Raw genomic sequence first — 13,842 nt, 5'->3', positions numbered from 1 at the left:
AAAGGGTGCCACAAGGAAAAGAATAGATTTAATTTTATTTTTCAGTTCCAGGCTCTTATATCAAGTATTTATCTAATAATTGCATTGTTATGCTGCTTTATGACCTACTCCTTTTGTAAAGAAATTTATGTAAGAAAAGGTATGTACCACCACGCCCAGCTAATTTTTGTATTTCTAGCAGAGACGGGGTTTCACCACATTGGCCAGGCTGGTCTCGAACTCCTGACCTCAGGTGATCCATTCGCCTGAGTCTCCCAAAATGCTGGGATTACGGGCGTGAGCCACTGTGCCCGTCCAGTTTTCCTTCTTTCGGGTAATATGGGTTACTTCAGAATGTTTGGAATGTCGACAAATTAGAATACACAGCTAAGTCATAGTTCCCTTCACCTTTTGTCACAATTAAAGTATGCACAGATCCAGTCAACTAGGGCCTAGCAGTGAAGTAAATCTTGCTCCTGAAAGGTATTTTTCCTTTTGTTAACATTTAGGAATAAGTAAGACTTTGTTAAGGTAGGATTCCACACTGCCTACCCCGCCCCCCCCCAAAAAAAACTATTTCCAAAAGTTACCTTAATATGTGTAAGGCAGTGTGTTTTTAACATTACAACCAATGTTACATTGTTTGCCTTTTCAAGACCCCAGCTGAAGGCTGTTCCAACTGTCAGGCCCTTTCCCATTACAACATGGTGCTATTTTGCAACCATGACAAATGCTGGCAATAATGAGAACATTTACTGAACGCCATGTGGCAAGCCCAGTGGTATGCGCTTGACAGGCATGGCATCTTCAGGACACCTCTGAGGTAGGTAGTGTCATCATTATAGTGATTTTACAGATGAGGAAAGTGAGGCTGGGGAGTCTAACCCCTCCAGAGGAAAACACAGCAACCAGGGCACGAATATGAACTCAAGTCTGCCCCCAAAGCTGTTCTCAAGGAAGAGTCCCCAAATCCCACAAAAATCACTCGATCACCCCTCTTCAGCATGCAAAATGTAAAGCATCCGAATAGCCTGCACTTGCAACTTTGGAGACAAGCTCTCCCTATTCCCACAAAAAAAAAAAAAAAACGGTGGGCTAGGGTAGGGTGAGGGGAGAAGGGAAGAATCGGTTCCCAGCAAAGTAAAAAGAGCGAGAAAAGGGCCAAGCGCCTACGAAAGAAACCAATCTAACTCGAGGCAAAGGGACCTAAATATTTTAGAACTAAAAAGGCACAAAACCAACCAAGAAAACGAAAATGAATTCAGCAGAAGACCGACACAAGGTAACAGAGCACCGGTGCAAAGGAAGCTGTCACAACGGATGCTGTATTTTATTAAAACCACACAGAGAGACCAAGAAAGTCGCAAGAGTTGAAGGAAAAAAGCAAAGCCGGCTCCACAGACCTCTGGTTTTCAGACCCGCTGCTCGGGGTGAAAAGCAGAGCGCGGTCCGCACCTTCTCTCGTTAAATCGCCATTCGAAACGCCACAGAGAACCAAAGGGCTGAGGAGAGGAAAGTGTCCGCGCCTCCGGGACCGCCATCGAGTTACCATCACTCGCTCGCTGGGCGCGGCGCGTGGTGGGGGTGGGGAGGCGCTGGTGCGACTCGGCTGCCCTACTCGCCGTCAGCACCCAAGTTCGTGCCAAGTCACAAAGCGCGTTATCGGCAGCAGCAACGCCACCTCAGGCTCGCCGCCGGGGCCCCGGCGCTTATCGGCGCCCGCGTCCCGCCCCGCGCGTCCGGAAAGGTTCCGCGCCGGGCCCCGCCCGTCCTCACCTGCCCAGCTCCCGCCCCGGGCACAGGCTGTAGCTGTCCTGGAAGGGCTCGGTGCGCACCGCGGCGCGGATCTCTGTCAGCAGCCCGCGGGCCTGTGGCGGCGGCGGCGGCCGGCACGGCACGCTCAGACCCCGGCCGGCCCGGCCCGAGCCTGAGGTGGCGGCTGGGGAGGAGCTGCCGCTGCCCGGCTTCTCCAGAGGGATCATGGTGTTCAGGCCCGCTTCTTTCCTGGCCGCCTGTTCGCTCCGAGAAGCCGGAGGGTCACGGACCCGCCCCCGGCTCCTAGTGCCGGTCCGCGGAGCCTTCAAACACCCGCTCTCCCCAGCGCGGCGCTCGGACTGCGGCAGGCAGGCTACCGGCAGCTCGGCCCCGCCCATGGCCCCGCGCCTGGCCCCGCCCCGTGACCATCCCGCGCCTGCCCTGCGCCCTGCTTTTGGCCCCGGCCAACCCCACCCCACGTCCGCCCCGCACCTAACCCCGCCCCTCCCCGTCCAAGCCTCACTCCGTGGCTGCCCCGCCCCCTCGCTGAGCTCCTGCGGGGTCCTGAGCGCCCGATGCCTCACGCGCGCCCTCTGCAGCTCAGGGGGAGAAGGTGCAGCTTTCAGGACGGCCCGGAGGCTGGAGGCGACTCACAGCACCACCCTTTGGCCAGGACTGCCTACTGCGTTAGCAGAGTTGTGCACCTGTTGAGCATCTGAGTCACAAAAGCTGACCTTCGGTTAATAAAAGGCATTTGAGCTGTAAGCGGGACTTCACGTGGTGGGAAGGGGTGATGAGACCCTGATCTCCGTACACTGGGGGAGGGGTCTGGAGGCAGGAGTTGTATAAATATTATTAACCCTGCACGCCAGCCCTTTGAAATAGACACTATTATATCGTCTGTAGTCGTCCCTATATTTACTTTAGAGGTCTTCTCATCCAGTCTTACTTTAATTACCATCTATATGCTCATGACTACAGAATTTGTATCTCTAGCTTTCAAATATTTCCTGAACTTCAGAATGGTGTATTCAACTATGCATTTGGCATCTCCACTTAGATGTCAAATTAGCATCTCAGGCTTAACATACACAAAAGTGAGTTCCTGATTGGTCTTCATGAATGCACTCCTACCCAGCTTTCCCCGTCTCAGTTTTCTTCATCTCCTTCCTTCTAACTCTTCAGGCCAAAAATCTTGGGATGAGCATTGACTCCTCTCTCATGCCCATCTGCAGTTTGTCAATGCGGCATTTGATCATTTCTCTCTATTTCCACCTTACCACCATGGCCTGAGCCACCGTTATCTCTTATCCGGATTACTGTGATAGTTTACTAACTGGACCACCTGCTTCCATCCTTCTTCCTCCCTAATGCCGCATAGTTCATTTTCAAGGCAATGAGAGTGATCTTTTAAAAATCGAAACCAGGCCGGGCTCGGTGGCTCATGCCTGTAATCCCACCACTTAGGGAGGCCAAGGCGGGCGGATCATGAGGTCAGGAGATCGAGACCACCCTGGTTAACACGGTGAAACCCCGTCTCTACTAAAAATACAAAAAATTAGCCGGGCGTGATGGCGGGCGCCTGTAGTCCCAGCTACTCGGGAGGCTGAGGCGGGAGAATGGCGTGAACCCGGGAAGCGGAGCTTGCAGTGAGCCGAGATGGCGCCACTGCACTCCAGCCTGGGCAACAGAGTGAGACTCCGTCTCAAAAAAAAAAAAAAAAAAAAAAATCGAAATCAAATCGTGCCACTGCTCTGCTCAAACTGTCTCGGAGTTTTGCTTCTGGCACTGATAATATTAGTTTATTTGTGATCAACATTCTCACTAAGAAAAAACAGAAAAGTTGGCAAAAGTTAAAAAATTCCTCTCCCAGCAAAGACTTGGATGACTGAAATCCTGGAAAGATAGGCAGCTCAGAAAGCTGCCACTTTTCCCATGAGGTATTCGATGATTTTAAAGCAATGGCTGGAAGAGTGAGAAAGTAAGCAAAGCTTTCAGCCATCTCATGGGGTTGGGGAGAAAAAAAAATGGAGTTTAGGGCCTATTTAGGATGAGGGGCTGGTAAGCAACTAGGCTTTCAGCTGGGACTCCGAAGGGCTATACCCTAGGGGCCTGGATGAAAGGGAAGTAGACCCAAGGGGCGGAAGACCAGCTTCAAAGGCAATAGTAAATATTCACTCTGGGGAAAAAGAGCATCATCCAGAGCCACACATTATGCATATAATATTTTATACACCATGTCTGAAACTTAATTTAAACAAAGGACACAGAATTGTCTTAAAAACTAAGGGAAAAAAACAGAAATAAAAACCAGATCCAGATATTAAAGTTTAAAGACAGATCTTAAAATAATTCTGTTTAATATCTTCAAGAAATTAAATGACAAGATTAAGAGTTTTCAGCAGAGAACTGGAAACTCCAAAGAAGAATACAATGGAATTTTGGAATTGGAGAAAAAACCACACTAACTAAAACTACTACAGAATTATGGGTTTAATAACAGATTAGATACAACTTAAGCAGGAATTAGTGAAGCTAATAAGCAAAACAAAATATGCAAAATTAAATACAAGAGATATAAAATCTTTATATAAAAGACAAGGTTTCAGAAAGGAAACTATAACACATGTGGTAAAACATTCTAACACACATGTAATTGGAATATCAGGAAGAGAGGTGAGAGAAAAAAGGAAAAGAAGTAATATTTGAAAAGATAATGGCTGGAAATTTTTTAAAATGAATGAACTACAATTCTCAGAGTCAAGAAACATTATGAATATAGAGCAGGATTTCAAGCAAAGGAAACCATATCTAGGCACATTGTAAACTACTGAGAAACAAAGTCAAAAAGAAAAGGTTTAAAATCAGCAGAGAAAACAGAGATATAATCTGTAAATGAGCAACAATAAAATTAAGAGCTTATTCTCAGAGAACCAGTGGAAGCCTAAACACTTTCAAATGTCTTCAAAGCGCTAGGAGAAATTACCTGTCAGCCTATATTATATACCCAGTAAAAATGCTTCTCAAAATTAAAAATAAAATACAGACAGTTTTATAACCAAGAAACACTAAGATCATCAGCTGATTTACATTAAAGGAAATTCCAAAAGGAGTTTTTCAGGCAGATGGACTATAATCCCAAATGAAATCATGGAGACATCTAAAGGAATGAAGATCAATCAAAGCGTTAATATATGGATAGAAGTAAATACACACAATTTGTATAAAACAATAAAAATGACATGTGAGGTTTAAATATATGTAGAATTAAAATATACACAATAATAGCACAAAAAGTGAGATAGAGTAAATGAAAGTAAAATGTTCTAAAGTCCTAGGATTGTATAGGAATTGATAAAAGTACTTGGCTTTAATACATCAAGAATGAATATTATAATCTCTAGAATAACAGCAAAAGTAATAGAAAAAGAATAAATAACATGTTAAAAAAGGGGGAATGGAATAATAAAAAAATATTTAAAAGATGCAAGAAAGGGAAAAAAAGGAACTCAGACAAGTAGAAACAAATAGATGATCACTTTGGAAGGCCAAGGAGGGTGGCTCACCTGAGGTCAGAAGTTCAAGACCAGCCTGGTCAACATAGTGAAACCCCATCTCTATTGAAATAAAACACAAAAAACTAGCTGGGCATGGTGGCAGGCACCTGTAGTCCCAGCTACTCAGGAGGCTGAGGCAGGAGAATCACTTGAACCCAGGAGGCAGAGGTTGCAGTGAGCCAAGATTGTGCCACTGCACTCCAGCCTGGGCAGCCAAGTGAAACTCTGTCTCAAAAAAAAAAAAAAAATAAATAAATAAAATAAAAAAGTTTTTAAAAAGCAAAGAAGCAAATAGGTGGTAAATTTTTTAAAACAGGAGTTTTTTTTGCAAGTACATTAAATATAAATGGAATCTATACTCCAATTAAAAGGCAAATGCTATGGACAGAATTAAAAAGTACTATCAATTATATGTTGCTTCTAAGAGACACCTCAAATAAAAGGCTACAGAAAGATTGAAAGGATGGAAAGAATTATGCCACGTAAATACAGGCATATCTCATTTTATTGCAATTTGCTTTATTGTACTTTGCAGATATTACTTTTTTTACAAGCTGAAGGTTTGTGGCAACCCTGCATCAGGCAAGTCTACCAGTGCCATTTTTCCAACAGTATATGCTGTCTTCATTTCTTTCTGTCACATTTTGGTAATTCTCACAATGTTTCAAACTTTATTATTACTATTATATCTGTTATGGTGGACCATGATCTTTGATCTTTGATGTTATTATTGCAATTGCTTTTGGGTACCATGAATTGCACTCATGCAAAGTTAATTGATAAATGTGTGTGATCTAACTGCTCCACCAATCAGCCCCCCATTTCTCTTCCTCTCCTCAGGCCTCCCTATTCTCTAAAACACAACAATATTGAAATAGGCCAGTTAAAAACCCTAAAATGGCCTCTAAGTGTTCAAGTGAAAGGAAGATTCTCATGGCTTTTACTTGAAATAAAATTTGGAAATGGTTAAGCTTAGTGAGGAAGGCATGTAGAAAGCCAAGATGGGCTGAAAACTAGACCTCTTGAGCCAGCTAGCCAAGTTATGAATACAAAGGAAAAGTTCTGGAAGGGAATTAAAAATACTACTCCAGTGAACACAGGATTGATAAAAATAGTGAAACAGCCTTCTTGCTGATATGGAGAAAGTTTGAGTGGTCTGGATAGAAGATCAAACCAGCCACAAGATTCCCTTAAGCCAAAGCCTAATCCAGAGCAAGGCTTTACCTCTTTTCAATTCTCTGAAGGCTGAGAGAGGTTAGGCAGCTGCCAAAGAAAAGTTTGAAGTTAGCAGAGGTTGATTCATGAGATTTAAGGAAAGAGACTATCTGCATAACATAAAAGTTCAAGGTGAAGTAGTAAGTGCTGATGTAGAAGCTGCAGGAATTTATTTAGAAGATCTAGCTCAAGTACTTGATGAAGAGAGCTATATGAAACAACAGGTTTTCAATGTAGATGAAATGGCCTTCTATTGGAAGAAGATGTCATCTAAGACTTTCAGAGTTAGAGAGTAAAAGTCCAGGCTTGATTTCAAAGCTTCAAAGGGCAGGCTGACTCCCTTGTTAAGGGCTAATGCAGCTCGTGACTCTAAGGTGAAGCCAATGCTCTTTGACCATTCTCAAAATCCTAGGGCCTTTAAGAATTATGCCAAATCTACTCTGCCTATGCTCTAGAAATGGAAAAACAAAGCCTGGATGACAGCACATGTGTTTACAACATAGTCTACCTAACATTTTAAGCCCAGTCTGGAGACCTAGTGCTCAGAAAAAAAATAGATTCCTTTCAAAATATTACTGCTCATTGACAATGTACCAAACACCCAAGAGCTCTGATGGAAATGTGCAAGGGGATGAATATTGTTTTCATGCCTGCTAACACAACATCCATTCTGCTGTCCATGGATCAAGGAGTAATTTGACTTCCAAGTCTTGTTACTTGAGAAATTTATTTTGTAAGGCTATAGCTGCCATAGATAGTGAATCTTCTGATGGATCTGGGCAAGGTCAATTGAAAATCTTCTGACCATTTTATATGCCATTAAGAGAATTCATGGTTCATGGGATGACGTAAAAAATATCAACATTAACAGGAGTTTGGAGGAAATTGATTCCAATCCTCATGGATGACTTTGAGGGGCTCAAGACTTCAGTGGAAGATGCTTCTTACGGATGAGCAAAGAAAGTGGTTTCTTGAGATGGAATCTAATCCTGTTGAAGATGCCGTAAACACTGTTGAAATGGCAACAAATGATTTAGAGTATTACATAAACTTAGTTGATAAAATGGTGGCAAGGAAGTCCTACTGATAGAGGCAAGAGGCAGACAAAGGCCTAGGCAGATAGGGAAGGGTCCCCAGAGAATCTCCAACTCGCCCCACAAGTGTTTACATCAGATGTTTTGTGCAGATAAGGGAACCTGCACAGGGGACTTGCCTGAGCATGCCCATAGTGGACTGGAGACCCACAAGCACTGGGGGAATGGGTTGGAGCCATCAGGAATTCGCATCTTATGCAGGGGAGGAGCCTGGCTAAGGAGCCTAGCTAAGGAGCAAAAAAATCCTGCATCACTACTGTGTGGGTAAAATCAAACAGCATTGCATGCTACAGATGAATCTTCTGTGAAAGAAAGAGTGAATCAATGTGGCAAACATCATTTTTGTCTTATTTTAAGAAATTGCTACAGCCACCCTAACCTTCAGCAACCACCACCTCGATCAGTCAGTTGCCATTAACATGGAGGCAAGACCCGTCACCAGCAAAAAAATTACAACTCACTGAAGACTGAGATGATCAATAGTACTTTTTAGTAATATAGTATATTTTAAAATTAATGTATGTTGTTTCACATATACATTCATTAAAATGTACAATGTATGTACATTGTTTTTCTAGACATAATGCTGTTGCTTACTTAATAGACCATAGAATAGTGTAGACATAACTTATATATGCACTGGGAAACCAAAAAATTTGTGTGACTTGCTTTATTATGATATTATTACTGTAGCAGTCTGGAACTGAATCTGCAATATCTCCGGGTTATGTATGCCTGTTGTGCCTAATAGAAAATTGGTTGTAGCTATACAAATATTAGACAAAGTAGATTTTAAAGCCAAGTATTGTAAGAGATAAAATGCATTCGTGAAAAGGATCAATTCAGTGCTATCTTAAAAAAGATAGTATTGAAATATATGAAACAAAATGACAGAACTAAAAGGACAAATATACAAATCTACCATCACAACCTGAGATTTTCAACACATTCCTCTCTGTAACTGATAGAACAAGCAGGGAAAAAAATAGAAAGGACATAGAAGCGTTGAACAACACAATGAACAAAATTGACATGATACAAATACAGCACTACAGAATATATATTATTTTGCTGCAAAAAGCATATTTATTGATTATGTAGTGGGTCGTAAAGCACATTTCAACAATTTTAAAGGACTGAAATTCTATAGAGCATTCCCTATGACCATAGCGGAATTAAGGAAGAAACCAAATGTCCTCTATTATTTCGATATACAACAACAACCACAACCAAAAGCCACAATCACAAATAGGTGGAACTTGGCCAATTTACTTCTCATCTATGTTGACAGAAAATGCTGGGAAAAAACATTGCATAATATGCAATACCCACTCATGACTGATTAAAATAGAAAGGAATTTCCTAAACTTAAGAAGATGCATCTCTAAAAAAATCTACAGAAGTATTATTGTTGAAGTCAGAGGCACAGCAAAGCTACGTGCTATCACCACTCCTATTCAATGTTGCAGTTGAGAACCTAAATAGTGCTGTAAGACTACACTGGCATTAATATTGGAAAGGAAGAATTTAAGTAGTCATGAAGGAATTGTCACAATTGTTAAATGTAGAGAATTCTATATTCTACTTCTAGAATATCCAAAAGAATAAACTGGACCTGGCTCATGCCTGTAATCCTAACACTTTGGGAGGCCAAGGTGGGAAGATCGCTTGAGCTTAGGAGTTTGAAACCAGCCTGGGCAACATAGTGAAACCTTGTTTCTATTAATGCTATTTTAAAATGTAATTTAAAAAAGCTGGGTGTGATAGCTCATGCCTGTAATCCCACCACTTTGGGAGGCCGAGGTGGGTGGATTGCTTGAGGTCAGGAGTTCAAGACCAGCCTGATCAACATGGTGAAACCCTGTCTCTACTAAAAATACAAAAATTAGCCAGGCATGGTGGCGGGCATCTGTAATTCCAGCTATTCAGGAGGCTGAGGCAGAAGAATCGCTTGAACCTGGGAGGCGTAGGTTGCAGTGAGCCAGGATAGTGCCACTGCACTCCAGCCTGGGCGACAGTGTGAGACCCCATCTCAAAAAAGAACATTTCAAAATAAAACAAAATAAATAAATAAGTAAAATGTAATAAAAAAGGATCAACTGAAAAATATTAAAATTAATACATTTTAAAAGACAATTAGGTTTAATAAAAATAAATCAATAGCTTTCCTACATAATAACAATGAGATATGAAAGCTAATGGGGAACTATTCCATTTGCAATAAAATGAAAATAAAGCATGCAGAAGTAACCCTCACAAAAAATGCATAAAGCTTATATTTTATTTTAAAGAGCGTAGTTATTCTAAGAGACATAAATACTTCAAGAGAGATGCATAGATGAAAAGATCAGATTCTGTGATTCTTTGGAAATAAATCAATATATTTAACAAAATTCTAATAAGTCTCAAAAATATGTCTTTTGGAATGTGTTAAAATTATCTCAGAGTTCATCATGAAGAATATCCAAACAAGTGTAGCTAGAAGATTTTTGTAAAAGAAAGTCGTAAGGAGAGAACTGTCCTAACATATTAAAATACAGTGTGAAATAAGATAGCTCAACATAACAGAATAGTTTTGAAATAGAGTTATAATATTTAAGAAACCACAAGAAGCCCCAAATCTTCTAAATCATTAAATGTAAAACAAAAACTACAAAATCTAGAAAGAAATAACATATAACAAGTAGCTGACTTTTTCCTCTTTTTTTTTTTGAGACAGGGTTTCACTGTCGCCCAGACTGGAGTGGAGTGGTGCCATCCCAGCTCACTGCAGCCTCTGCCTCCTGGATTGCAGGGGTTCTCTTGCCTCAGCCTGCCGAGTAGCTGGGATTACAGGCGTGTGCCACTATGCTTGGCTAAATTTCGTATTTTTAGTAGAGACAGGATTTTGCCGTGTTGGCTAGGCTGATCGTGAACTCCTGGTCTCAAATGATCCATCCTCCTTGGCCTCCCAAAGTGCTGGAATTACAGGCATTAGCCACTTTGCCTGGCCTTGACAATTAGCTGATTTCTGAAACAAAAAGTAACTTCTAAGAAATAAAGCAGTGGAAAAAAACTCCAAGAAAAATAATTTGATTTTTTTAAAATAATAATTAAAACATTATTGCATATCAAAAAACATTATATGCAAAATTAGAAGGCAAACAAACTGGAAATACATTTGCAAAAAATATTATAGACAAAAATCATACCCTAAATGAAGAACACATAATAAGAGGTGTGCCAACACTATATTAGAAAGAGGTCAAAGAAAATAGAATATTTTTTTATAGTGAAATGTTCAAATTTAATTTATATTTTCTTGAGAAATATAAATGGGTTTCAGTTTTGCAAATAAAATTGGCGAAGATTTTTAGGGCAATTCAATGCCCATTGTTAGTGATAATGGGGAGAAACACTAGAAAGATAAAAACATAAATGCTTTTTGTTTCCTTGTGTTGTTCTGATCTGTGTTTTTCCGTATAGAATGCTATACCTGATTCTATCAGAGATTTTACATGGCCCACCTGTTTTAATATCAACCTGAGTTTGTCTTTATCAAATTGCATTATAAGTGTATACTTTCTTTCTTCCTAGATAGATCAGAAGGGACCATTTATTCTATATCCTCAGTGTGTATGAGTGACACTTCGTAAATATTGATGAATAGATGTGGTTGAGTTGAAAATGCAACACTCTCACTATCCGAGTAAGATAATGGTTAAATGAATTTTGATATATTTACCTGATAGGTTATTGTGCAATACCTTTTTTTTGAGATGGAGTTTCTCTTTTGTTGCCCATGTCGGAGTGCAATGGCATGATCTCAGCTCACCGCAACCTCTGCCTTCTGGGTTCAAGTCATTCTCCTTCCTCAGCCTCCCAAGTAGCTGGGATTACAAGTATGCGCCACCATGCCTAGCTAATTTTGTAGTTTTAGTAGAGACTGGGTTTCCCCATGTTGGTCAGGTTGGTCTCGAACTTCCCACATCAGGTGATCCACCTGCCTTGGCCTCCCAAAGTGCTGGGATTACAGGCGTGAGCCACAGCGCCTGGCCATTATGCAATACTTTTAAAGGGATTTAAGAACACTGGACAATATTGGTTTTGCAAAAAAAACTCTAAAAAAGAATGATTTGAAATCATTTTTACTGTACTTTGTTGAGTAATTTTCTTTTATTTTCTGTACTCTCCAAATTTCCTTAAATGATTACATATTACTTTTATTGCAGAAGTAAAAAAAAAAAAAAAAAATTGTTTTTAACATAAGTACTCCACAGTCCAGCCAGGCAGGCATGGACTGTGATTATTTTAAACACAACTCACACCCACCTAGTTACTCTCTATCCCTCCATTTATTGTTGGGGGCTTAAGTCACAACCTCTCTGCCCCACATCAATTCAAGTTGAAGTTTGCCTTATGTCCAAACCTCTGTTGTTTTTAAATAACAGAGTACTGTTCTGGGAAATTATGTGCAAGTTACAGATCTAAGCCCTTCAAGGATAAGTATGCCTATCAGTAGTTAAGCTAAAAAACATTATTTCCTTTGACATCTGCTGTCAGAGAAAGAAAGTTGATTTGTACTTCTCATTCTCCTGCCAAAATTAGTATTTAGGTCAAATGTAAGTCTGGACTATTATCTTTCAGTAACTATTTTTTAGAATTTAGGTAAGAAAGAGACAGCTTACATTGGTCATCTCCTCTCTTTTTTTCCTTGCCATTTAGCCTTTCTAAAAACAGAGAACGGTCGGGTGCGGTGGTTCACGCCTGTAATTCCAGCATATTGGGAGACTGAGGCAGGCGGATCACAAGGTCAAGATATCGAGACCATCCTGGCCAACGTGGTGAAACCCCATCTCTACTAAAAATACAAAAATTAGCTGGGCATGGTGGCGGGTGCCTGTAGTCCCAGCTAGTTGGGAGGCTGAGGCAGGAGAATCACTTGAACCTGGGATGCGGAGGTTGCAGTGAGCCGAGATCGTGCCACTGCACTCCAGCCTGTTGACAGAGCAAGACTCTGTCTCAAAAATAACAACAACAACAACAACAACAACAACAACAGCAACAACAGAGAGCATTTGAAAGAATGACAGTTGTTCTATCAAAATTATACCCAGCAATTCTGGTGAGGAGATTTGTTGTGAAACTAAACAAAAATCCACAAACATTTGAGGGTCATGATTTGAAGGCATGCGGATCTGGGAGGTTAAGTAGTGAAGTAGCTACACCATGTTACATGTCAGCTGTTTGGAGAATGTTGTAGAATCCAGTGAAATGATAAACCAACATCTATCAACTTCGAAAGACTGATAAATGTGTGACTCAGTTCCCAGGTTAAAATGTGACACATGACTTCTGATATGTTTACTGATTAAGAAACCAAAATATCTTAATACATGTAGAAGAGTTAATGAAAATATAAGAAACATTTTCATGGACTGAGTGAACTTCTCTGCAATTTTGTGTCTTACAATGAAAGTGCTAAAAGGAGAGCATGTTGGCTGAAGAAAGAAAATGTGGAGCACTTTGAATTGGTTGAAAATGTAATATTGCTGGTATTTTACTGTCTGTAATGCTTGGGGATTTTATTTATTTTTATGTAAATTACTATAGGAATCTTTGAGCATGAAGCAATGACATTGTCATAGATCTTTGGGGTGTCACTTTTCTGGCCTGAAACCTCTGGCCAGTGGTGCCTTTGCCTGAGTTTTTCTTGGGCCCACTGGGCTTGTTCCACCCACTCAGCCTGGCAGGTTGTGATTGGCTCATGCTACCAGCCTGGATCCCACCTCTGCCAAGGGAGAGTCAGGTGTGGAGTGGCAAGGAGGGTGTGAGCCAGTGTGGGGTCCGGCCACTGCACAGTCAGACATGCCAGCTGCTGCAGCTGGGTGGGCAGCTCCAGGTGCTGGCACACGTGCTCACTCTCTGCAAGGCTGTGGCTGGACCAGGTGTACTGCAAATAGCTTCCCCAGGTGGCACTGAGGAACACAGTGGTGCCTGGAAGCCTAAAGATGCCAGGCACTGCAGGACCCCAAAGAGGGAGTCACAGCCCTGGCTTGGGGAACTCCCAGGTCTGGGCTCCCCAAAAGGCTGCAGCTCTTCTTTCCTCTTCATCCACAAAGTGGTGAGCAAGGGGAACATTTCAACCCTGTTTGTGTAACAGCTCTTTAACTCTGCCATTTGGTGGATCCCAAGTTCTTGTCCTGCAACCAGCAAGAATGAGGTATGCAGGTAAGTGAAGGGTGAGCAAGACAAAGAGGAAT

General features: G+C 41.4%; 1 protein-coding gene across 2 annotated transcripts in view; it reads right to left on the bottom strand.

The window, feature by feature from the left end:
* STK17A (serine/threonine kinase 17a) overlaps window positions 1-2,212 on the bottom strand; it is a 45,022-nt gene extending 42,810 nt beyond the window's left edge. The window contains exon 1 of one of the 2 annotated variants that reach the window (XM_050783415.1): window positions 1,756-2,212. In XM_050783415.1, coding sequence (XP_050639372.1) covers window positions 1,756-2,132 — 377 coding nt within the window. In that variant the 5' untranslated portion in view covers window positions 2,133-2,212. Of the gene's footprint in view, window positions 1-1,382; window positions 1,547-1,755 lie in introns of those variants that run through there. The other variant, XM_050783416.1, reaches the window with a different exon arrangement.
* Window positions 2,213-13,842: the final 11,630 nt, after the last annotated feature.

This window comes from Macaca thibetana, chromosome 3, assembly GCF_024542745.1.
Source record: "Macaca thibetana thibetana isolate TM-01 chromosome 3, ASM2454274v1, whole genome shotgun sequence".
In the NCBI taxonomy this organism is placed as follows: Eukaryota; Metazoa; Chordata; class Mammalia; order Primates; family Cercopithecidae; genus Macaca; species Macaca thibetana.
Note: the sequence above shows the minus strand (reverse complement) of the source record. Positions and strands in the feature narration are given on the sequence as shown.